At 51.0% G+C, this 21,795-nt stretch overlaps 6 protein-coding genes across 6 annotated transcripts; 2 read left to right on the top strand and 4 right to left on the bottom strand.

Annotated features, from left to right (window-relative positions):
- Positions 1-929: 929 nt before the first annotated feature.
- Positions 930-2,415, top strand: LOC118504017. The gene is made up of 2 exons (XM_036037985.1): positions 930-1,644; positions 1,729-2,415. The coding sequence occupies exons 1-2, from the start codon at positions 958-960 to the stop codon at positions 2,332-2,334; spliced, it is 1,293 nt and encodes a 430-aa protein (XP_035893878.1). The 5' UTR covers positions 930-957; the 3' UTR covers positions 2,335-2,415.
- Positions 2,416-2,865: 450 nt separating this feature from the next.
- Positions 2,866-10,423, bottom strand: LOC118506261 (mucin-2-like). The gene is made up of 5 exons (XM_036043161.1): positions 9,215-10,423; positions 7,247-8,041; positions 6,246-6,437; positions 5,590-5,644; positions 2,866-5,046 (listed from the first exon to the last, which is right to left on the bottom strand). The coding sequence occupies exons 1-5, from the start codon at positions 10,371-10,373 to the stop codon at positions 2,970-2,972; spliced, it is 4,278 nt and encodes a 1,425-aa protein (XP_035899054.1). The 5' UTR covers positions 10,374-10,423; the 3' UTR covers positions 2,866-2,969.
- Positions 10,424-10,892: 469 nt separating this feature from the next.
- LOC118506258 lies at positions 10,893-18,469 on the top strand. Its single transcript, XM_036043153.1, has 5 exons — positions 10,893-11,077; positions 11,151-11,737; positions 12,910-13,246; positions 16,604-16,669; positions 16,767-18,469. The coding sequence occupies exons 1-5, from the start codon at positions 11,071-11,073 to the stop codon at positions 18,359-18,361; spliced, it is 2,592 nt and encodes an 863-aa protein (XP_035899046.1). The 5' UTR covers positions 10,893-11,070; the 3' UTR covers positions 18,362-18,469.
- LOC118504019 (peritrophin-1-like) lies at positions 12,664-13,414 on the bottom strand. The gene is made up of 2 exons (XM_036037987.1): positions 13,270-13,414; positions 12,664-13,184 (listed from the first exon to the last, which is right to left on the bottom strand). Exons 1-2 carry the CDS (start codon positions 13,274-13,276, stop codon positions 12,766-12,768), a joined length of 426 nt encoding a protein of 141 aa, XP_035893880.1. The 5' UTR covers positions 13,277-13,414; the 3' UTR covers positions 12,664-12,765.
- On the bottom strand, positions 15,035-15,763 carry LOC118504020 (peritrophin-1-like). The gene is made up of 2 exons (XM_036037988.1): positions 15,653-15,763; positions 15,035-15,583 (listed from the first exon to the last, which is right to left on the bottom strand). The coding sequence occupies exons 1-2, from the start codon at positions 15,657-15,659 to the stop codon at positions 15,243-15,245; spliced, it is 348 nt and encodes a 115-aa protein (XP_035893881.1). The 5' UTR covers positions 15,660-15,763; the 3' UTR covers positions 15,035-15,242.
- Positions 18,470-19,451: 982 nt separating the features above from the next.
- On the bottom strand, positions 19,452-21,010 carry LOC118504018 (probable chitinase 10). Its single transcript, XM_036037986.1, has 2 exons — positions 20,862-21,010; positions 19,452-20,793 (listed from the first exon to the last, which is right to left on the bottom strand). The coding sequence occupies exons 1-2, from the start codon at positions 20,866-20,868 to the stop codon at positions 19,622-19,624; spliced, it is 1,179 nt and encodes a 392-aa protein (XP_035893879.1). The 5' UTR covers positions 20,869-21,010; the 3' UTR covers positions 19,452-19,621.
- Between the last annotated feature and the right edge of the window lie 785 nt (positions 21,011-21,795).

Here is a 21,795-nt window from a genome sequence, read left to right as displayed (position 1 = left end):
GACAGAACATGCCTCATCATGTGGTAGTGTTGGCTGCTTTCGTTATCTTTACCGGCAAGCATTGCGCACACAGCCGAACGGTGCTGTGGCTTGTTGCAGCTGATAATAGATTATCCTCCTAGTTACGGACATCGCTCAGTCCTTGTTCTGGAATCGTAATGGTTGGTAGCTTAAGTACTTGGCCAGCTGCAGTAATCGTTCTTGATACCAATTACGATACAGACGCATCTTGGCCATCACTACACACCTCCTTTTTCCGTGTGCGGTCCGGCGGCATTCTTATGACATGACAAGCCTACCGGGGTATCGTTCATAAAGCTTATCACTGAGCATGTTCCTCTTCAACGCAACCAAGAGAATTTCAGCTGCTAGCTAACTGAGTAAACTTTGGTACACTACCGGAGAGACGCGCCTTAAAGTATGCATTTCACAAGAACTGAGTGCGAATGGCGATGCTTACCTCAGACGCAACTTCTACGTAAGATACTGGTCTGCTATTTCTTGTATCCCTGGCTTAATTTATTTGGTACCTATGTAGTTTAAAGTCCTTCGTATGGGAAGACGAGTCAGTCACGAGGGTGCAAATGGTAGGCAGCAATAGCGGCACCCTGTTGCTAGTTGGACGCAGTGGGTAAATCACAGTCTCATAATCTACGTACTGGACGCTGCAATCTGTAGCGAACCATCTGCACGAAAGATATCATCTTAATGAGGCATTCCAGCTTTATCGGTGCGATGGCAACCTATGTACCGTGGCTCATGATACCACATACATTGTCTATTAGTGTCTACAACCGGTCGCGCCTAATTGGCGTCCAATGTCTGGCAAGCGGTACGAGATGTTTTCCCGAGCGCGAGACATGACTTTCCAAGCCGTGGTCCAGTCGTGGTTCATAAAAAAAGTGCGCACAGTGCAGAGATGTGCACTACCAACACCATCCCAGCCTGTGCACAGATATGGACCGTTGGGGGTCAGTTCTAGTGCCCGGTGGTTCTATAAAATGCAGCAATAAGACTGCCTGCGACATCAGAAGCATTCCGGCTAAACAACAGTGGTGCACAATGCTTACGGACGTGATTGCGCTGGTGTTGGTAACCGTGCTGGTGGCAGCATCTGCCGCAACCGTTGATCCACGATGTTCGCGCTACAGTACGGGTATGAAGGCGCAGGTGCTTTCGTACCCGCAGGATTGCCGCAAGTTCGTTATCTGCGATATGGGCGGCAATGGGCAGGTGTTGTCGTGCCCCCCGGGGCTATACTTTAGCGATGACGCGCATGCCTGCTCGTTCGATATGGCGTCCTGTACGCACGGTGAGTTAGACGGTGATCGACCGGAGCAGTCACAACCTCAACCATCCATGCCGGTGCAACCGCAGCCCGTCCCAGTGCCGGTACCGCAAGCTCCACAGGTTCTTCCGCAGCCCGTCCCTCTTCCGGCACCGCAAGCTCCACAGATTCTTCCACAGCCAATGCCTCTTCCGGCACCTCAACCGATCCCACAACTTCCCGTCGTACCACCACCGGCAGTCGAGATACCGGACGAGTCGCAGCCACAGAGTTGGCTACCGATAGTGACCGCACCACCGACTGCTGCCGAACCCGTAGAAGAGCAGTCCGAAGTGGAGTCGCTTCCACCGCAGAGTGTAGGTGTGCCACCACGCAGCAGGTGTTGTGCACTCGGTCTCATTAACCGAACGTTTCCTTGCTTCTTCCTCGTTTTTGAGCAGGTTTGCTGGGATAAGGCGGCCGGTAAGATTTACCCGATCGCGCACGACTGTGGCCTGTACGTGGTGTGCATGGGCGACAACAATGCGATCGTGCAACGCTGTCCCAGGGGTTTGCTGTACGACCACAAGCAGCAGCGCTGCGAGTTTGCCGACGCGTCCAACTGTGCTGTACCGCGCGTCGATGCCCAGCTGGCGCTGGATGTGCACGGTGTCGACCTGAGCTTGCTGGAGGAAGAAGATCGTTCGGATTCGGTGGAGTCGGACGCCGAGCTGGTGGTGGTCCCGGTCAAGGAGGATGCTGCCACGCGTGTTTCCGAACTGATCCAGCAGGACTCGGTGCAACCGATACTGATTGTGCCCGAGCCGGAGCAGAACCGACCGGAACCGGTCGTCGAGTATCGGTTCCGCATGATCGACAACCATCCGCGCTGCCTGGTACGGAACAACATTCACCTGACCGTGGAGCTGCCGCACGATACCGACTGTTCGATGTATCTGGTGTGCGTGGGACGGGTCGCGATCGAGAAGAAATGTCCGGCCGAACAGCACTGGAACGCGAAGCACAACTGGTGCGATTACGCTGCCGCCGCCGGTTGCGCCCTCTAAGTATGGGATGTTGATGCGCCTCTTGAGTAATATATGTATTTGTATACTGCACGTCCACGCCGTGCCATTTTCGTTCTTCCACACAACGCACAATTCGAGCTGGTGGCGGGTGTTTATTGAGAATGTGGCAAAGAAATTTTAGTTTTATTCAATAAGATTACTGTTTGCGGCCGTCTTGGTGCCTGGTAGTGCTTGGAAGGGATTTGAGCGCCTAAAGTTATACAACTTCAGGGAATCGCTATCGAGTAGAGTGTTAGACGATAAAACTACTTTTTGACGGCGTTTAGGCAGTCACGGTAACTGCTTAAACTAAAATCAATAAGAGGTACTGGACGAGATGGACCCCTGGGAGGCCCCTCGGGCCAAAGCCGCTTCCTAAACGGAGGTCAATTCATAGGGGAGATCCCTTAAAGGAGTTGACTTGGACGGCCTAAAGCTCCATGCGACTTAAGCGACTCCTATCATATTGATTGAGGAGATTTAAACAAGCATGCCCAAAGCTTCTCCAAATTCATCTATTCTTCAATAAGGTTTTTTTTTGCATTATGTTAGTAAAAGTAGTAGCATATATTTCGGTATTACTCTTGATTTGCGTTTTAGATTATTATAAACTGTTCTGTTTGTGTGTGTGTGCTCTACTTCCACCAACGGCTGCACTGAGCTTTGCTGGGCTCGTCGCACCGTCCCACGCCGCCACTGTACTCGAGACCGTGCGGACACTCGAGCACGCAGGCCTGCCCGGCAAGACACTCGTAGAAACGGTTGCAGTACAGCTCGTGGCTGAAGCTGATCGTGGTCGTCTGCATGTTGGCCGGTGGGCAACGCTGCGACGGGTGGCACGCGTTCCGGTTCGAACGGCACGGTAGGCACGGGCACGTGGGACAGTTCGGATCGTTGGGCGGTATGTTGGGATCGCACCCGGCCAGGAATGGCCACTCGCAGCGCATCTTGGTCGCGCTCCAGTGCAGCCCATCGGGGCACTCCTTCAGACAGGCATTGCCCCAGCTACACTTGTAGAACAGCGTGCAGTCGGACGGGTGGGGCAGGAACACCTCGATACCGTTGCCCGGTGGACAGCGTGAATCCGGCAGGCAGGCCACATTCTCTGGCGGGTCTTCGATGATGGGCGGATACTCGCAGCCGGCCTGCCCCGGCCAGTCGCACACGTTCTCGCGCGCGTTAAAGTGCAACCCGGGCGGACATCTCATCTCGCAGATCAGGCCAAAGCTGCACTTGTAGTACTTGTCGCAGTCTTCGTGCGGGAAGAAGGTGGGATCACACTTTTCGCACTTTGGACAGCGTGTGTCCGGGTAGCAGTTGGAGGGTGGGCAGGTCGGACAGTCCACCTCGGGGGTGGTAGAAATTTGCGTCGTCGTCGTGGTGACGGGAGCGACGGTCGTGGTGACGGGAGCGACGGTCGTGGTGGTAGTTGTTGGTGCCTGAGTAGTCGTCGTTGTGGTTGGAGCCACCGTAGTGGTGGTGGTGGTGGTTGGAGCCACGGTAGTGGTGGTGGTGGTGGTTGGGGCCACCGTAGTGGTGGTGGTGGTGGTTGGGGCCACAGTTGTGGTGGTGGTGGTGGTTGGAGCCACGGTAGTGGTGGTGGTGGTTGGGGCCACAGTAGTGGTGGTAGTCGTTGGAGCCTCAGTAGTGGTGGTAGTCGTTGTCACCGTTGTCGTCGTAATTTCCTCATCTTCCGGCACGTCGCACTCTCTCGTAATGGGGAACCACACCAGACCTGGTGGGCAGGACATCTGACAGGACGATCCATCGCGACAGATGTAGTACCAATCGTCTCGATCCGGGTGCGGCAGTTTTGTCGGCGGTACCGTATCGGGTACGGGGCAGTCCGGATTGGGCAGACAGATCGGGTCGTCGCAGAGCGGCGGTATGGTCGGTGTACACTCGGCCAGTTCCGGTGTCACACAGCGCCGGAAAAAGCTGCTAAACCACATGCCGATCGGACACACGGTTTCGCACGCATATCCGTGCGTGTTGCAGGTGAAGTACGCGTCGCACCGGCTCGGATGTGGGAACAGCTTCGGTGGCAGGATCGGATCACAGTCTACTGGGCACCGCAGGTCCAGGAAGCAGCCCGGTTCACAGATGTCATCCGGCAGCACAATGCTACCATCGTTATTGTCGTCGCCGTCACCCGGTCCCGGCAACGGTGTTGATGTTGGCGGGGGCTGCACGGCTCCCGGAGCACATTGCACCTGCTGTGGCCAAACGCAAACCTTCATCGTGGCGTGGAACAGCAAATTGGATGGGCAGGCGAACAGTGCCGACCCGGACTGGGTACATTGATAGAACAGGCCACAGTTGGTTGGATGGGGCAGTTTGACGCCGGGCCTGTACGATGCACACGGATCGACAACCGCACGTCCCAGGTAGGTTTCGCCGAGCTGCGACTCTGATGCCGCATCCTTGCGCTTTCTGCAACTTTCCGGCGCTTCGGTCGTGCACGCACCGATGGAAGCGTTGTAGTATTGATTACTGCACGTCAGCAGTATGAGCTTATCCTCCGCACACTCCAGATACTTGCGACAGTCGGCTGGGTGCGGTACGGTACTACCGGTCGTCGTACACGGATCAACGGCGATGCAGCAGTGCAGCAACGATGCTATCACGGCAAAACTCGTCGCAGACACTACCCACCGCGGACAGATCATGTTGAGGCTGTAGAGGTCACAGTCAGAGGCGTATGTGGCAGCCCTTTACTGTGCTTACCCAACGTTCCGTTCGATACTAGTAGCGTCCCGGTGGCGGTAGCTAGCTTTTGTAGGCCGCCTACCGGTAGTCCGAAACATACGCATCGCTGACAGATGACAAGTTGATGAGCAAGAATCAGTGGCGACATCATCTCGAATTGGTTCCATGTACAGGAAGCACAAACGTAACTATTCACTTCCATTGATTGGTTTGCTGGCAGCCGCTGAGTCCCACGAGGGCTCCAAATGCCACACACACACACACACACACACATTAGGTAATGGAAGGTGGGATTCGCAAAACCATTGGCAATCATGGACAATGGTGTTTGTCCATCGAGGACTCCCCCACAGGACCACTACAACTACAACCAGAGCTGCGCAGTGCCGACACACAGTGGTCAGGGTTGTACGGGCGACGACAACATATTTTTGTTCAGCAGCCACCGTTTGCACAGCAAAACAACAAGATACGACAAAAAGAGGTGAAGAAAAACAAATAAAAAAACAACGAAAGTTCTCCAAATAGCTGCCAGATGACGTGCACCGCATCAGGATCTTCGTGCGAACCTCGGGCAGATAGTATACGCCGGTTTCGTTATCTTACGGCCGCGACGGCGTGCAGAATACTCGATAAGATCGGCACGATGTTCTGTGGCTATAAAAATTTAATCAAACCGCTCGTCCCCCATCTGCACTGGTTGCGTCGTTTTGTAGCTGGCAGCACTGTAACGACAGACCAATCATGGACCTACCGACTGCTCATCAAGCAACCATAGCAATTTTTGTGATAGATAAAAAGTTTTCCCACCAGATTAGATACGATCAGACCGATCCGAGTAGGTAAGCTGTAGGCAAATCGGCGCACATCTTTCAAACAGTACCTAAACAGCGTAGCTTGTCTCGAAGTCGTTTAGTATCACAGTATTTCGGATGATTCAGACGGCCATTTTTCTATCCAATTGGTGAGCAAAATTTAATGATACCATTAAAACACTGTTTATTCAACTGATAATGAGTTTGGCGTTACCGGTTTAAGAAGCAGCTGCAAAGCAGCTTTTAAAGCGTTACTAAAGAGCTACTAAGCGACGCCACTAACGATTGGTAGAAAAATGTTCTATCAGGCGCCTATAAACCAGCGCACAAGTTGCAGTAGCTATATTTCCGATATTTTTCTCTGTTGGGATGTGAATGGCCGCTAACCTATCGTTGGTGCGGCCGTCGGTGCCGTCGGGACGAAGATGCAGATTTTCAACATGTTGAACCATCGCTGACCCTCGGGACAACGCAGCCGTAGGATGCGCCGGTACAGTACCTCCACGAATGGTTCATCGCCCGGTTCGAGTGTGGTTGTCGTTTCCTGACCACAGCAAAGGACGATCAGCAGTACTAGCACTGCACCGATGAGCAAGACTTGCTTGACCGTTGTCATAATTTTTCTCTTTATTTTTGCGTGGGTTTTGTTTTTAGTAAACTAGACACTGTAATCTCTTAGAAACGTTTGACACATCCGCTCGATTGAAGGTGTTGCTGGTTACTGTACTGTCCAGTTCCCTCGCGTTCGGGCATTATAAACCGCCCGCCAGTGTAATCGTGTAGTGCCCACCCATAAAGCCCAAAGGTCGTGCGATACGTCCGCGCACTTCCGACATGCCTTGTCGCGACATGAAAGCGGGCAGGCTGTTTACATCTCCAGACTCTGATTGGAATGCTTTCAAGCTGCGTCAGAATTTGTGTATTTTTAGGGGTAGCTGACCGAAAATAAACCTCAGCAAGATGTTGTTGAGGATTGCAGATGCAGTCTAGCGATTCTCGACAACATCCTGAAAACAAACAAACAAAAAAAGAGGCGCCTTGAACATTGAATTTCCTGGGCTATATATTATTGCGGTTTTATTGCGTACAGGTTTTTCGGTGCCATCAGGTTAAACCTTCTGCGCATGATGCGTGATAAGAAGTATTTCGATTATCCGGTATCGACAGTATCGGCTGCCTCAGATAGGCCACGGAACGTATCAGGGATTGTGGACTTGAGGCGGAGGTTATAAATATAATTTATTGATTTATGGCCGCAGACGCAGGCTCTATCCACATTGTGTGCTGTTGGCCACGTTTTGGGCAGTGTGTGTGTGTGAGGTGAAGGTATGGCGCTGCCGGCAGTTCGTAGAACACGCGGACAAGAGTTGGCCATTTTGTAGACGCTTAGCGCAGGAGTGCAGGGGGTGCCGTTGGAACGGTCGGAATCGGTGCTGTGGGTACCGTGGGAATGGTGGTAGGTTCTGGCGTTGGAGCCGTTGGAACCGAAGGAGCTGGCGTTGGAGCGGTTGGAACTGGTGCGACAGTTGTTGGATTTGTTGGCACCGGTGTTGGAACCGCTGTTGTTACCGTGGGAGCGGTCGGTATCTCAGGACTTGCCGTAGTAGTTGTTGGCGTACTGGTGGTCGGTGTCGTGGCAGTTGTAGTAGTGGACACCGTAGTGGTAGGCGCCGTTACGGTCGTAGGTCCCGGAGTGGGAGCCGTTGGTACTACTGTGGTCGGTGCGGTCGTTGGTGATGCAGTTGGAACTGTTGAGGGCACCGTGGTAGGCACTGTGGTGGGCACTGTGGTGGGCACTGTGGTAGGCACTGTGGTAGGCACTGTAGTAGGGATCGGCGTTGGCATCGTGGTTGGGATAGTGGGCGCCTGGGTGGTGGGCACAGCGGTCGGTGTACCACCAAGATTACACTCGGCAAAGAACGGATGGTCGCACCGTTGTATGGCGAATCCAAAATGTTGGTTCGGTGGGCACGTCTTTAGATACTTTCTGCCATAGGAGCAGGTGTAAAACAGCGTGCAGTCTGTTTCGTGTGGTAGATGGAACGGAGGATTGTCCACCAGTGGGCAGCGTGCGTCAGGTGTCTGTGCGTGCACGTAGACAAACAAGCTCAACGCACAAAGCGTTACGAAAGCACTCTTTCCCATTTCCGCGACCGTCGTCACTATTTCAAAAGCAAAAGATTTTCAAAAGTTTTTCACAGTTTAACTATCACACTTGGATGCCTGTCCGGGAGGGGCAATTCGCAATCACCGTGCGCCGAACGGTAGTACTGGGAACCGAGGCAATAACATTTCATCTTTTATAGCCTCTTCGATGGCACGGTGGCGGCTGGGCAAACGTTGCTTCCGTCTGCGTAATCCAATCGTACCCCGAGATAAGATACACACACACACATAATGTTTGGTAGAATGTTTTTCGAACGGTAAATGTGCCGATTAACGGCAAAAATCGTCTACAGATAAAAGGGCTGTCGCTTCTGATGCTGTTCGATAGTCGGTGTGCTAGGAATTTATTGTTCAGGTCCGACTATAAAGGCTACGGGTAAAATCAAGTCACAGGAAGCCAGAAATAAAGGGCTGGGGATCTTTCGAGGTTGTAGTGCCAAAGAAGAAGAAGAAGAGAAGAAATTTATGGCGCCCTTGATTGAGGAGCGTTTTTTTTTTATTATGGCTGTGTAAGTGTAGTTTATGAATGATTAGTGTTGGGTAGTGAGCTCAAGAGCTACCGGGAGGACTCACCTCAATAAATGGAGGGTTCTTAGCGCGCTCTTCCAGTTCAAAACGATAGCTTCGCATTCTTCAACACGCCTTCAATTACATACAAATGCATCTTTAACTATTAGTCGTGTAATGGAACAAGAGCAATACTTCACCAGCTTTCACAAGTTTGGTTTGCGTTTCTTGAATTTCTTAAATGATGTAAATACTTCTTAACACTATCGACAGACGACAGTGCAACACTGCATGTGATGTGTATCGTTACATTGCATACATTCAGGAGTACTGATGTAACGCTGTCAAATGTACGATATTTGTGTAGACAATTTTTTTATTTGTGTTTTATTTTCAGCACAACCAACAATATATTTTTTGAAGCCCATTAACCAATGTGGATCAGTGCTTTGATAAGGCGTTCCTTAAAAACAATTGATTGCTTAGCTGGCCTACGGATGGCGAACCCGTGCGACAAAAAGCATAGCTTTACCCTGCAGGCGCTATTCGGCAGTTGTTGGTCGATTCGCATACAGCAAGCAGTCGGTTTAGAGTTTTGGGATCGAATTCTTCATATTTATTTATGTAATGCTAGAAAGTACGATTGAGCTACTGTTTGGTACAAGCCTTTGCAATCACTCATCTCATCGGCTCACCCGGATCCGTTGCGGTGAGCTCGTTCGTAATCGTATTGTTTGGTGACGCAGTAGGATCCGTCGAGGTCGGCTCATCTGTCCCGTCTGTTCCATCCGGTGATATTGTGTCTTCGGTGGTAGTTGATTCGGCTGGTGGTGCTGTTGGTACCGTTGGTATCGGTGATGTCGGAACCGTCGGAATAGTGAGCGTAGTTGTTTCCGTCGGTTCCGTCGACACATCGCTTGTTGACGATAAGTCCGTGACGGCAGTTGATTCTGGGGCGGTCGGTGCCGTTGGTGTCGGTGATGTCGGAACCGTCGGAATATTCGGTTCCGTCGACATATCGCTTGTTGACGACAGGTCCGTTACAGTTGATTCTGGGGCGGTCGGTGCCGTTGGTGGCGGTGATGTCGGAACCGTCGGAATATTCGGTTCCGTCGACATATCGCTCGTTGACGACAGGTCCGTTACAGTTGTTTCTGGTGCGGTCGGTGCCGTTGGTGGCGGTGATGTCGGAACTGTAGGAATAGTAGGTTCCGTCGACATATCGCTCGTTGACGACAGGTCCGTTACAGTTGTTTCTGGTGCGGTCGGAACTGTTGGTGGTGGTTCTGTCGGAACCGTCGGAAGAGTTAACGTAGTGTCGGTGTCCGTTGTTTCCGACGGTTCCGTCGATACACCGCTTGTTGACGACAGGTCCGTTACAGTTGATTCTGGGGCGGTCGGAACTGTTGGTGGCGGTTCTGTCGGAACCGTCGGAACAGTGAACGTGGTAGTGGTTTCCGTTTCCATGCTGGATGACAGCGTTGTTGTTGTTGTTGTTGTTGGTTCCATGCCGGTCAACGTGACGGTCGGATTGGACGGATACGTGGGACTCGGTGTTGTTGGTATTGTGGGGCCGCTGGGAATCGGACTCGAAACCGTCGTCGGGAACGAAGGATCACACTGGGCCGTCTCGGGTGGTTCGCAGCGCAGCGTTACGGGCGAAAAGTGGTACCCGCTAAAGCACGACAGCTGATACTTGTAGCCGTCGGAACAGATGTAGTACAGCGTGCAATCATTCTCGTGGGGAAACGCTTGATCCGGTCCAGTGCACTCCGTTTGGCAGTTGAAGCGGTCGATCAAGCTGACGAGAACGAAACACACGATCGTCAGACGAACAGCCATCTTTCCCTGCTTCGAATCGGTCCGATTGTTGAACAGAACTGTTGGATGTAATTATACGACTTCTGCCGGATTCGGAGTTCCTGGACCGAAGGCTATCTAATCTCCGGCGGTTGAGCTGATACACGGGTCTATTTATTATGTACATTGGAAGGCAAATCCAAACGCGTTGCGGTAATCCGCGCAATACTAATTGCCAACCGGATCATGGATCCGCTCGCACACACATGGACACCGGCGTGTATTGGAAAACCGATGATAGCGCCATCAGCGTCGCCTCCGTTGCAGGCCTGGTTATTGGTGCAAATTCATTTCTCTTGTATTACGAAGGTTTTGCCGATGTTGTCGTGATCGCCTTGGGTTACAGGAAGCACCGGCCCAGATAAGATAGAGGGGGTGGTCTGTCTTCTGCAAACCTCTCCAAGGGTGCTGGCAGATAAAAGTTTCGTCAATGGCACAGTAATGGTTCGGTACGGTAGCAAGCACAACAAATGGTCTGACAAGACCCCACAATGTACCGCTAATTGGTACAACAGTTTGAACTTGGCGAGAGCGTTCCGAATGATGGCGAAGAACTTTCGAGCTGACGCAGTAGAACAATTTCGATCGTTTTGCTATATAAGACGTTCTGTAGTCTGTTTGGGTGAGCTAGTTTGAAAGGAGCGTAGACTTATATACTGCAAACTGCAAACAAAGTAGAATGAAAGGTAATATATTTTGTGTGGGCAGTAAATGCTACTCGCCGGTCCATTCCTAGCTGATGGTACAAATCTTTCACAGGTACAGCTGTGACCATTGTCGTCACTCTGTCGCTGGTCGCTGTCGGACTGGAGGCTAAAGTGTTGGCAACCCGTGATCCGCGCTGTCCCCGGGCCGATGATCCGAACAAGACGGTGCATCTGACGCACCCGTCCGACTGCAACCGGTTTCTGGTGTGTTCGTCCGGCATGGCGTACGAGATGCGCTGTCCGGACGGATTGGAGTACGATGTGGAGCAGCGCAGCTGTGACTATGACTATCTCGTTCGTTGTTCGGTTGACGGGCGTACCCAGGTACAGCAGGCCAACTATGGGTTCGAGATGCCGCTGGAGCAGCTCGTACAGAATCGTCCCTCGTGGAACGATCTGCAGGAGGAGCGCATGGACGTCCCAGTGCCGCAGTACAAACCGGCGGTCAGTGTCGTTGATGCACGGTGCCCCCGGACGGACGATCCGATGAAGCCGATTCATCTGCCGCGCACCGGTAACTGTGGCAAGTTCATGAAGTGTTTCGGAGGCCGTGCCTACGAGATGGACTGCCCGGCCGGGTTGGAGTTTGATGTGACAAACAGTCGGTGTGACTATCCTGTGCTGGCCCGCTGCAGTCGGGTGTGAGAATCGTTAACTGGAATTGAATAAAATCCGGTCCGTCCGGTGAAAGTTAGAAAATGCTGTCAAACTCCACTAGTTGACTGCCTAGAATTCTTCTTCTTCTTCCTTGGCACTACAACCGCGAGAGGTCTCGGCCTGCCATTTCTGGTTTTCTGTGACTTGATTTTACCCGTAGCAAAGTAGTCAGTACGGGGAGGCGGTCTGGATGGGATTTGAACCCTGGTCCTGCCGTGTGAAGACAGGCGTCGCTGTCGCATCAGCCACCGGACCGCCCCGGACGCAGTAATTATCAATCACCAATTCTTTGCCTAATTTTAGGCGGTTGGGAGCTCTCTCAATCTTGTCTACCTGTTTTAAGGAAACCATATAGCACGATGCACACTTTGTCCTGATGCTGTCAAGATGTTGGCAAGTTTGCCCAACTAATAACTCCAACTCGAATGGAATGTTGGTGCAGGGGTCTAGATCCACACAAGACCATTTTCTTTCTTGTCTATACGACTGAAGAAAATACCTCCTCCAAGGCTTCAACTCTCGATAGGTCCCGTGACGTAGTTGGTCAAATGGAAGGAAGTGGCTGGCAGTCGTAGCTTCGATGGCTCTGTGATAAGAGGCTCGACATTGAAGTCTTGCTTGGCTTACTTTGTCCAATACTCTGTTACTTCTTTTGACCTTAATGTTGCTTAGATGTTACACAGTAAGCGCCTAAAAGTATGCAACCGCGATGCATTGATAAAAACTTTGCAACTATTACTGGGTATTCGAGATGATTTAGTAAGGTTCGAGTTATTTCTGGTCCCTGCTCTGGGAGAAGTCGACAATTTGTCGATAGATAGAAGACAATCCACAAGCAGTCAGTTGCCATCTATTAGTGTGAATAGAACTGGTGGCGATGAAAATAAAAAGACACACAAGCTACGGAGTAGATTTCAGTGCAAAAACCAGACAGTTTATTCAAAGCAAATGCCCTCGCAACTCATCGACAGCATGCGGGACGACATTTACGCGTTCGTTCGTGCGACGATTTAGAAGCGGGAGCACTGGGCAAGGGCAGGATAGTCGCAACGGTTCACCTTGGAACCGAACTCGAGACCGGCCGGGCAGTCCATCTCGTAGGCGCGGCCACCGAAGCACTTCATGAACTTGCCACAGTTACCGTTCACCGGCAGATGGACCGGCTTCATTGGGTCGTCGGCACGCGGGCAGCGAGCATCAACGATACCGGGGACGATTTTGTATCCGTCGGCAGTCAGCTGTTCGCTCTGGGACTGGGACTGGTACTGGGGCTGGTACTGGTACTGCTGGGCCTCGTACTGTGGCTGCGCATTGTACGGCTCGTAGCGGGGCTCCTGGGGCATGGGCATGTTGTACGCGTTGTACGACATTTCCGGGTACTGCGGGGCTGCGGCGACGGCAGCAACGAGGACAGCGAGTGCGATGAAGGCTGCCAGAATCGAAAGGAAAGCAAATCGGTTAAACTAAGGCTTTACCAAACCGGGTACCTTGGTACTCCGTCCATCCTCGCTTACCCTTCATTGTTGTTTGTGTGCAGAGGGATGCGCTTTGGAACTTGCTTGAAACCAAATGATGCTTAGTCGGTGTGCGGCGCGACGCTTATATACAGAAAATCGTTGAAAGTAATTTGCCTAATTGATAACAGTACGGCCCATACATAATTTGGAGAGCACCAGGAGTCTGCGTCGGCACCACCAGCGTACGCTTTTACGCCGCTATCGTCTGTATCGTATCTGCTACGGTACGTTATCGGCGATTCCGCAGAACACAAAACATCAAAAAACAAAATCAAACCATTACGCTTTTCTGCACCCGTTGGCAGCGTACCCCGATTGCTCCGGGCGCAAACCAAACCATCCCTACTACTTCCGGATGTTACACAACCTGTTTAAAGCTGTTTAATTATGTCCCTCCATTCGGCATGGAGGAAAGTTCCGTGTCCTAAATTCTGCGGAATTACAGCTCACCAAGACGCTCTATCACTGTTGTTGCTATGAGCAACACAAAAAAAATCATCTTGATATCGTCAAGGCGGTGTGTCCATATGAGTGTCTAGTGAAGTTGATAGCCTTGTCCCAATTATAGGTGAAGTCTTTGGTATTCTATATTTAATTAATAGGAACTTCTAAGAACCATAGCGCCAGGATGTTAACGACGATAGAATTTGATCGAGCAGTTCTTCATCTTCGCACATAAGCACACGAGATCTATGTCTCCAGGATCAGCATGGCTTTATGACAGAACGACAAACGACGATGACGACTGGCTGGCAATTGGCAACCTTCGAAACTATACTTCACCATTGCTCTATGAAATGAATCGCTTAGATACTCTTATATCCGATCCTATTTCGTCGCTTGTCTTCCTATGACCCTTGTTTTAGAGTCCTTTTGGCCTGTAATGACTCTATTCCTGAGTTCCAGTTTCGCTTTCGTCTACGATGACACCTCTAATCCTTCACAGGCCTACAAAGACGGCCCATAAAGATCTAGGTGTGGAGATAAATGTAGGACATTCAACTCTGAGAGCGATTTTTATATGTTTTTTTTGTCTATTTTATTTGAAATGGGTTCACATTTTTCGGCTAGTTCCAACTGTGAGCCCCAACGATTAGAGCTTCCAAACTCATTAGAAGTAAGATCAATTGTAAAGAGAACCGATGCTGCTATTCTGAAAGTATTCTTTGATTGCTTCTTTATCTCTCTCTCTCTCTCTCTCTCTCTCTCTCTCTCTCTCGTTTGGGACACACATAACCACGTCAGTTTAACTTAACAGTTGCTTGGAATTACTTTTCTTATCCTATAGTATTATCAAGGATAGTGATACGGCCAGGCTGTTCCTGTAGAATAAAGGGTCCGCATCATTCTCTCTGAGAGCCGGTCTAAATAAAGCGCAACTACGATTTTGCGAAAAAATGCTGTGAGTTTTGTATGGAAATATGTCAAAAACTGATAGCATTTAGCCTGAAAATCTAGTTTGCGCTGCGAGTTGCGCTTCGTGTGGACCGGCTTTGAAAGCTGCCTACTAAGTCTACGATATAAACGCCTGACAGTATGCAATATCGCGTTACAAGGGCAAAACAAGAGAAGATTAGAGGGTATCGATTAGTAGTCCGGACTTCATGGAGTCATAGCTGTCCACTAAATCACCGAAATAGAAAATCATATATTTGCACACACTTGTAGGCAATAAATTTAAGTTTCTCTTCCAGATAGACCTTCGACGTGCGCTTTATTAAACTCGAACGATCAAAAAGAAAGACACATAGGCGAATGGCGATTTCGATTGGCATTATGAAGGTGTTTTATTTGTTAGAGGATAAAACAAAAGCAAGATATTGACTAACACCAAATGTTGGTCTGTATGGCCCTTGATGCATTCAAACGTTCAGTTTTGGGTTCACTTAAGGTTGTCCCGAGTCGTGTACTCCCAGCGCTTCCGCGACGGCGGCCTGGGCGGCCGATCATCGTACCGAGGTTTCCATCGATTAGACGCGGCACTGAGCAACGGACGGATAGTCGCAGCGGTTCATGCGCACGCTGAACTCAAGTCCGGCCGGACAGTCCATGACGAAGCCCATGCCGCCGGTACACTTCAGGAACTTGTCGCAATGGCCGGCGTACGGCAGATGGACCGGACGCATCGGATCATCGGTACGGGGGCAGCGCGAGTCAGGGATCGTCTTGGTCGGTTGGTACTGGCCCTGGTTGTACTGACCATTGTACTGCTGCTGGCCGGCGTAATAGTTTTGCGGAACGCCAATTTCGTACTGGTTGTTGTAGGCGTACTGGGCCGACACTCCGGCGATGAGGCACAGGGCAATGATGGCTGCAAAGTAGACAGTGTTATAGCGCACTGTATGCGTTGATCACACACACACACACACACGATGCTTACCTTTCATTTTGTCCGTTTGTTAGAGTCGGTACTGACGTGCGGTGAAGTATACGGCTGGTGAAGTACGATGTCGAGTATGGTGAGAATGTGGCCTATTTATACGATATTTAGCATTACTGCCCGGTTGGCGGAACTTATTAGTTAGAATGTATTTTCCTGTACCGCGCACCTGTCGGCGGCGGTTCTTTATCACTCCTGGGTGAGGTATTGGTGTTCCGCGGCCGTTGATTACTCGATTTCGATCATTTTCTTCATTGGGCGAAATTTGTTCCCGCCAAACCAAATCAGCAGGAAGCAATCGTATTGATTGCATAACAATTAGACGTTCTCGGGGGACAGTTCTCGGGATTCGTTACGGTGGGATCGTTTGCCGTGTGGAGTGCGCGTGCCTAAGAATTGTGGAGCTGTATTAGGCCTGAGCTATCCACGTGCCATTCTTTGAGCTCTATCGCGATGTTACAAGTTCTTGATCCTCACGAGAAACTTGTTGCAAATTCTAATAAGACAGCTTGGCAAACACTCACTCACACACACACAGACACACAACTATCGCACAAACTAGAATGATCCTGTGCCATATTAGGCCAACTGTGAGAGCATCCTTCTTCAGTGGTAGTATCATTGGCACTATCGATACATATGATCAAGGTGCAATTGCGGACATTGAGCCTTGAGCGGGCGCAGTTCCGGTAGCAGCGAAACGCTGTCCAGCGTATCTAGCTCCAGCGGGCTACTTTGCACGCCGATACGGCCGATAAGAGCATAGTGGTGTCGAACGATTGTGTGGTACAAAAATTTTGCATTACGCACAACCCGAAACATCCATTATAGCCGGGCTGTTTTCCGCGAACTCATTTCCTAGCAGTAGGTAAAAATTTGATTCCAAACCCCCCCCACCCCCCCCCCCCCCCCCCCGCCTAGCCAGAATCTCGCAGAAGTTATAAAATGCAAATGATGGCTCGTTGGAAGGCAACAGCAGTAGCAGTGGTAACGACAGCCATTACAACACAATGCGAGGTAAAGTGTCGTGTCGTGTACTGACTGGTTATGGCACGCGACTTGGTGTGTGATGGTTTTAAAATTGGTCCCGGTGGTTATCCTTCCCTTTTTTCAGGTGTCACTATGAGCGTAGCAACACCTGTCACCTTTGCGGTGATCCTTTGCCTCGGCACAACTATCCTGGAGGCAACGTACCTCGAACGTCCGCTGTGGTTGGCGGACAAGGGCCGACAGCAGACGGTGTCGTACGGGAATGCGAATACGCGTCCGAGTCAATTTTTGCCGGCGAACGAACCGAGCTGGATAGTGCCGGAACCGTATCGCACCGGAGGGGTGAACCTCGAGTGGGCAGAAACCGCTCCGATACGCAACCAACCGACGCAGGACTCACCGAATACGGCGCAGAAAGTTCGCGAGGAGCGTCCTCCGTACGAGAGTTACGAGACGGACAAGGCGTACGAGTACCAAGCGATGTATCAGGGACAAGCAAGTCAACCTGTCTGGATGAACCAGCAGCAGCAGCAGCAGCAGCAGCAGCAACAACAGGTCGAGTATCAGAAGCCTTATTCTGCACAGGAACAGGCACAACCCGAACCCGAGTACTATGCGACGTACGGTGGTCAGCAGCAGCAGAGCTGGAACCGTGAGCCGGTACCTGAGAGCTCTCCAGTAAACGAGTTGTATCAACAGAACCAACCGATGCCCGATACTGACACAAAGATGCCGTTCGATCAGCACAAACCGGAACAAACCCCGGAACCAGTTCCGTCTAAGCCTGAAGAGCAGTCGTCCAACACGGCACCACTGCGACCTCAAGAAGTACAGCAGAGCTACAATCCATACCTAGCCCGCCCGGAGATGTATCAACCGGCCCCAGCATACGTAGAGCCCCAGTATCAGCTTCCGTACTATGGACTGCAGCCGTTCCCAGCTTTATCCGGATCGGAGCAGTATCAGATGCAAAAGCCCGGCTATAAACAACCTTCCTTCCAGCCATTCAAACCTGCGGAGGAAACGAACAAGGTGAGAAAACCGATGCAACAGGAGAGCCAGACCGAGCAAGTAGCGCCACCCAACGCTAACCTGGGCTACTACGCGTACCAACCGCAGGCCGGATGGTATTCGTACCAGCAGAACCCACTGCAGGCCGCCGTTCAAACGGAACCAGAAGTGCGTGTAGGTGATGCCGGTTTGTCTCTCTACCCAATGCCGTCCGTCCAGGGGGTGTACGATCGTGAGCCGGTAGCCGAGAAGCCTAAGCCGCAGGTTCAGCAGCGTCCGTCGGTGCAAAAGGTACCGGAACGGCTACCCAGCTACCAGCCGAACCGCATGCCATCGAATGGCTGGGAGGCGCCGTACGAACCGTTGCTGCCGGCACCGATGCAGCCGAAACCGAGACCACAGCAGCAACGTCCAGCAGTCGTGGAACCGACGTACAACCGTCGACCGGAAACGTCCCACTGGGACGATGGTGACGACGATGACGAAGTGGTGGTGAAGTACGAAAAGCCGGTGACACGGATCGACGCACGGTGCCCACGAGATGACAATCCGGCCAAACCGGTACACTTCCCGAGCGCGACCAGTTGCGTCAAGTTTCAGAAGTGCTTCAACGGTATCGCGTACGAGATGAGCTGTCCGCCGGGGTTGGAGTTTGATGCCAAGAGCAATCGGTGCGATTATCCGGCCCGTGCTAGATGCTCGCTGTAGGGTCGCGTTCCTCGATCGAACCCAGTGGTGCAATTTTCGGTACGTTTAAAGCATCAGCGTGTGCAATGATCACGTAACGCCCAATAAATCAGTAGCTAGATAGAGCATCCACATGATTACGGTGTTTCATTGGTGGCCGATTGATGTCATTCGCGACCTTTAAGACAAACATAGACCAACTTTAAGTATACCGTGCGTCCTTGGCACATAAGCAAATGTAAGCTAATTGAACCAGCTTTTAGCCATTTATTGTAAGCTGGGTTTTCTGGCGGGCGCATCAACGCCATCAGCCTCCTCTGTCAATGTGGTCGGCCAAAGAGGGCATTATGGACTGGGTCGTCTGGTGTCTTTCTCATGACATGGTCAGCCCACAGTAGTCCCGCCGGGATGCTAGTCGTGTTATGAGAATGGCACCGGACAATCAAACCCGTAAAGTCCTTTTAAGCCTTCGTGATGGACAGACGAGACGCGGTAGGCCCAAACCGAGATGGATTGTTGGCAGTCGACCGTGTAGCGCCTGATGAGTAGTTAGCATGTTAGTATGAAGATAGTAACGCCTAGTAACGCTTCCTAAAAATAATCCGTAATGTGTGGTTTCTTGTAAGATTCTACGATGTAGCTCAGTAAAAAATGAATAAATTTAGTATTTTTAAGCTTAATTAACAAAAATTTTACCCAAACAAAATGTTTAAGCAATATTGTAATAGATGAAATAATGTAACAGAAATTCAAATTAATATTGATTGACAACCACTGAAAAGCGTTATTATCAGTTAGCAATTCAAATTTTTAACGTTTTCTTTCTTCGGTTGTAACGCCTCCAAGCGTTATTTCGAGATAAGACAAAGGTTACTTTGATCTATTTGAACAAGAATTTGTATGATGCACTAGTCAAACTCCTCCCAATTGCAGTCTATTAAACGTCATAACAGTAGGCGAATAGTAGACGCCCAGTGGCGGGTTTTATGGTCCAAGGACTAAGGCCTCGAGCTAGCAATGGGCCTCGAAAGCACAAAGACCTCGCATTCGATCTGCAGAATCTATGTGACAGGATCCCTCGAATTCTATTCCGCTTAAAGAAAGCACTGTATTATTTTTTCTTTGTCGTATTATTTTATTTACATCGACCAAACCGTTGCTCACTTCACATGGTACCAATTTATTGTTACAGCGTGTCTATGTGTCTATGGAACAAATAAATACTTCCCCTCAAAAAACCCAAGCGCCCGACCTGACGCCAGCCGGCAAACCGCGAACCGCCTAGCTACCGCGAATGGTACATTTCGCCACCTTCGGATAATCGCATCGATCGTACCGGACGCTCCAGTGCTGGCCGGCCGGGCACAGGATCAGGTAAGCGCGCCCATCATAACACTTGTAGAACTTGCCGCAATCCCGCGGGTGAATGAAGTGTACCGGTTCGGCCGGATCGTCTATCAGCGGGCAGCGCAAATCCTTAATGCCCTCGATCATTTCGCGCTGTTCCGGTGTCCATTCGCTCGAATCGAGCGGAATCCGGCCGTCGTCGTCGTAGTACTCATCGTAGTAGTAATCGTCGCTGGCCGCTTTGCGCATGCTTTTGCGATCCTTCTGCAGCGAGCATTGGGCAAACTGTGGGTAGTCGCAGCGATTGATGCGCAAGCCGAACTCTTGCCCGACCGGACAGTCGATGGTGTACGCGCGACCATCGAAACACTTCAGAAACTTGCGACAATCGGTGGGATGGGAAAGGTGTATCGGACGGAACGGATCATCAAACTTGGGACAGCGCGTATCGCTCACACCGGCATTATAGCTAAACGCAGCCTTGGCAGGTTTAACGTATTCCTGCACCTCTCCCTGTGCCACTTCCTCCGGCTGCTTCTCTACCGCAGCCTCTTCGGGCTGTGTTTCCACCCGGTTCGGCACCTTGTCCACCCGACCAACGGTACACCGGGCCAACGAGGGGTAATCGCAACGATTCAATTTCGCGCCCCATTCCTGTCCCTTCGGGCACTCCAGCTCAAATGCCCGACCGTCGAAACACTTAAAGAATCGCTTACAGTCGGTAGGATGCGGTAGATGTGTCGGCTTGAACGGATCATCGAACCGTGGGCACCGTGGATCGACCTGCCCGAGATCGTAGCTAAATCCGGCCGGTTGCGGCTGTACGTACCGTTTCTGGCACTGGGCAAACACCGGATAGTCGCACCGTTGCAGATGAACACCAAACTCCTGCCCGGGTGGACATTTGATCGTAAAGGCGCGCCCATTGAAACACTTCTGGAAGCTGGTGCAATCGTTCGGGACAGCCAGATGAACCGGGCTCATCGGGATATCTCGCAGGGGGCAACGCACGTCCAGCACGCCATCCTCGTAGTTAAACTTGTTTCCTGTCTCTCCGCTGGCAAACGCCACCGAGCACAGTACTATTGCCAGCAATGGCTGAAATACTGCAACCGAAAAGTGTTGACATGATCTGAAGCTGAACCGAGAGAGCTAGAGAGAAAGAGACACTTACCGTTCATTGTTGGAAACGTTGGCCACTCTCTGTTGGGTTGTTGATTGGGGGGGGGGGGGGGTTCCACCAGCGAAAAAGTAAACCACTTTTTCGAAGCCGAGAAAACCGTAACTGACCGTGTGGCACCAGCCGTATTCCGTTTTATAGTATACCGGGAGCACAGGCTCGCGCAGATGCTGATGCACGGCGTACAACGCCACGATTGACACACGGTTATTCCCACAACACGCGTGCCATTGTTATCCTTCGACGGGCTGATTCACCCATTTGCCTGGTGCACCTGTATCGAAGCCCAACCATGGCTGCAGCACGAGAAGAAACGAGACGGCACTCGGTCAGCCCAGCCGGACGATGCCCATTAAAAACATCGAAATGCCATTGACGGGCGTGTGATCTCTGCATCTAGATCGTATGACTAACTGAATAGTGCTGTTTTCACCTGAACCGTTCGCTGTCCAGCGATGACGATGGTGATGATGATGATGATGGTTACACAGATTACGTGCGATACGCGCGAAGTTGGTTATCGGTGTGTGTATCCGGAACAAAATGTATTCTGGATGATATCTGGCGCGTTGAAAGCCATTCGATGCCGGAAGTGTTTGTGGGCACTCATACGGCTGCTTGTATAAGTGATGAATGCAAGAGTCCTTGTTCCCGTTCGTGTTCGGTCGGTAATGGAAGCAAGGTTACACAGGTAGGCTAATAGTGAAGATGTGGGGAGAAACACACGATGACACAGCTGCGGCAAGTCATGCCCAACCGATGACCGATGCTAAATGATAAATCTATACGTCTTGCCCTAACGAAGATAATGAGCGTGTACAGAGCTGAACGGGTACTTGTTGAACATCCGATCACAAAATTGTTTAATGGAGATTTTTCTAATTTTGTTATCTGTAAATTTAGAACGGGGGTGAAAAAACACACATTC

The sequence above is a fragment of the Anopheles stephensi genome, chromosome 2 (genome assembly GCF_013141755.1).
Source record: "Anopheles stephensi strain Indian chromosome 2, UCI_ANSTEP_V1.0, whole genome shotgun sequence".
NCBI lineage: Eukaryota > Metazoa > Arthropoda > Insecta > Diptera > Culicidae > Anopheles > Anopheles stephensi.
The sequence above is the reverse complement of the archived record's forward strand: the minus strand, read 5'-3'. Positions and strand labels throughout refer to the sequence as shown.

Bases quoted from the DNA above. Each gene is read 5' to 3' on its own strand.
- LOC118504017 (XM_036037985.1), top strand. From the start codon at position 958: ATGGACCGTTGGGGGTCAGTTCTAGTGCCCGGTGGTTCTATAAAATGC. The intron at 1,645-1,728 runs GTAGGTGTGCCA...GTTTTTGAGCAG, and splicing joins AGTCGCTTCCACCGCAGAGT to GTTTGCTGGGATAAGGCGGC.
- LOC118506261 (XM_036043161.1), bottom strand. From the start codon at position 10,373: ATGGCTGTTCGTCTGACGATCGTGTGTTTCGTTCTCGTCAGCTTGATC. The intron at 8,042-9,214 runs GATGAGTGATTG...AAAACTTTTGAA, and splicing joins GGATCCGGGTGAGCCGATGA to AATCTTTTGCTTTTGAAATA. The intron at 5,047-5,589 runs GTGCACGTCATC...AGCACAGTAAAG, and splicing joins CGCACGAAGATCCTGATGCG to GGCTGCCACATACGCCTCTG.
- LOC118506258 (XM_036043153.1), top strand. The intron at 13,247-16,603 runs GTACTCCGTCCA...TATAAAATGCAA, and splicing joins TTACCAAACCGGGTACCTTG to ATGATGGCTCGTTGGAAGGC. The intron at 16,670-16,766 runs GTAAAGTGTCGT...CCCTTTTTTCAG, and splicing joins CCATTACAACACAATGCGAG to GTGTCACTATGAGCGTAGCA.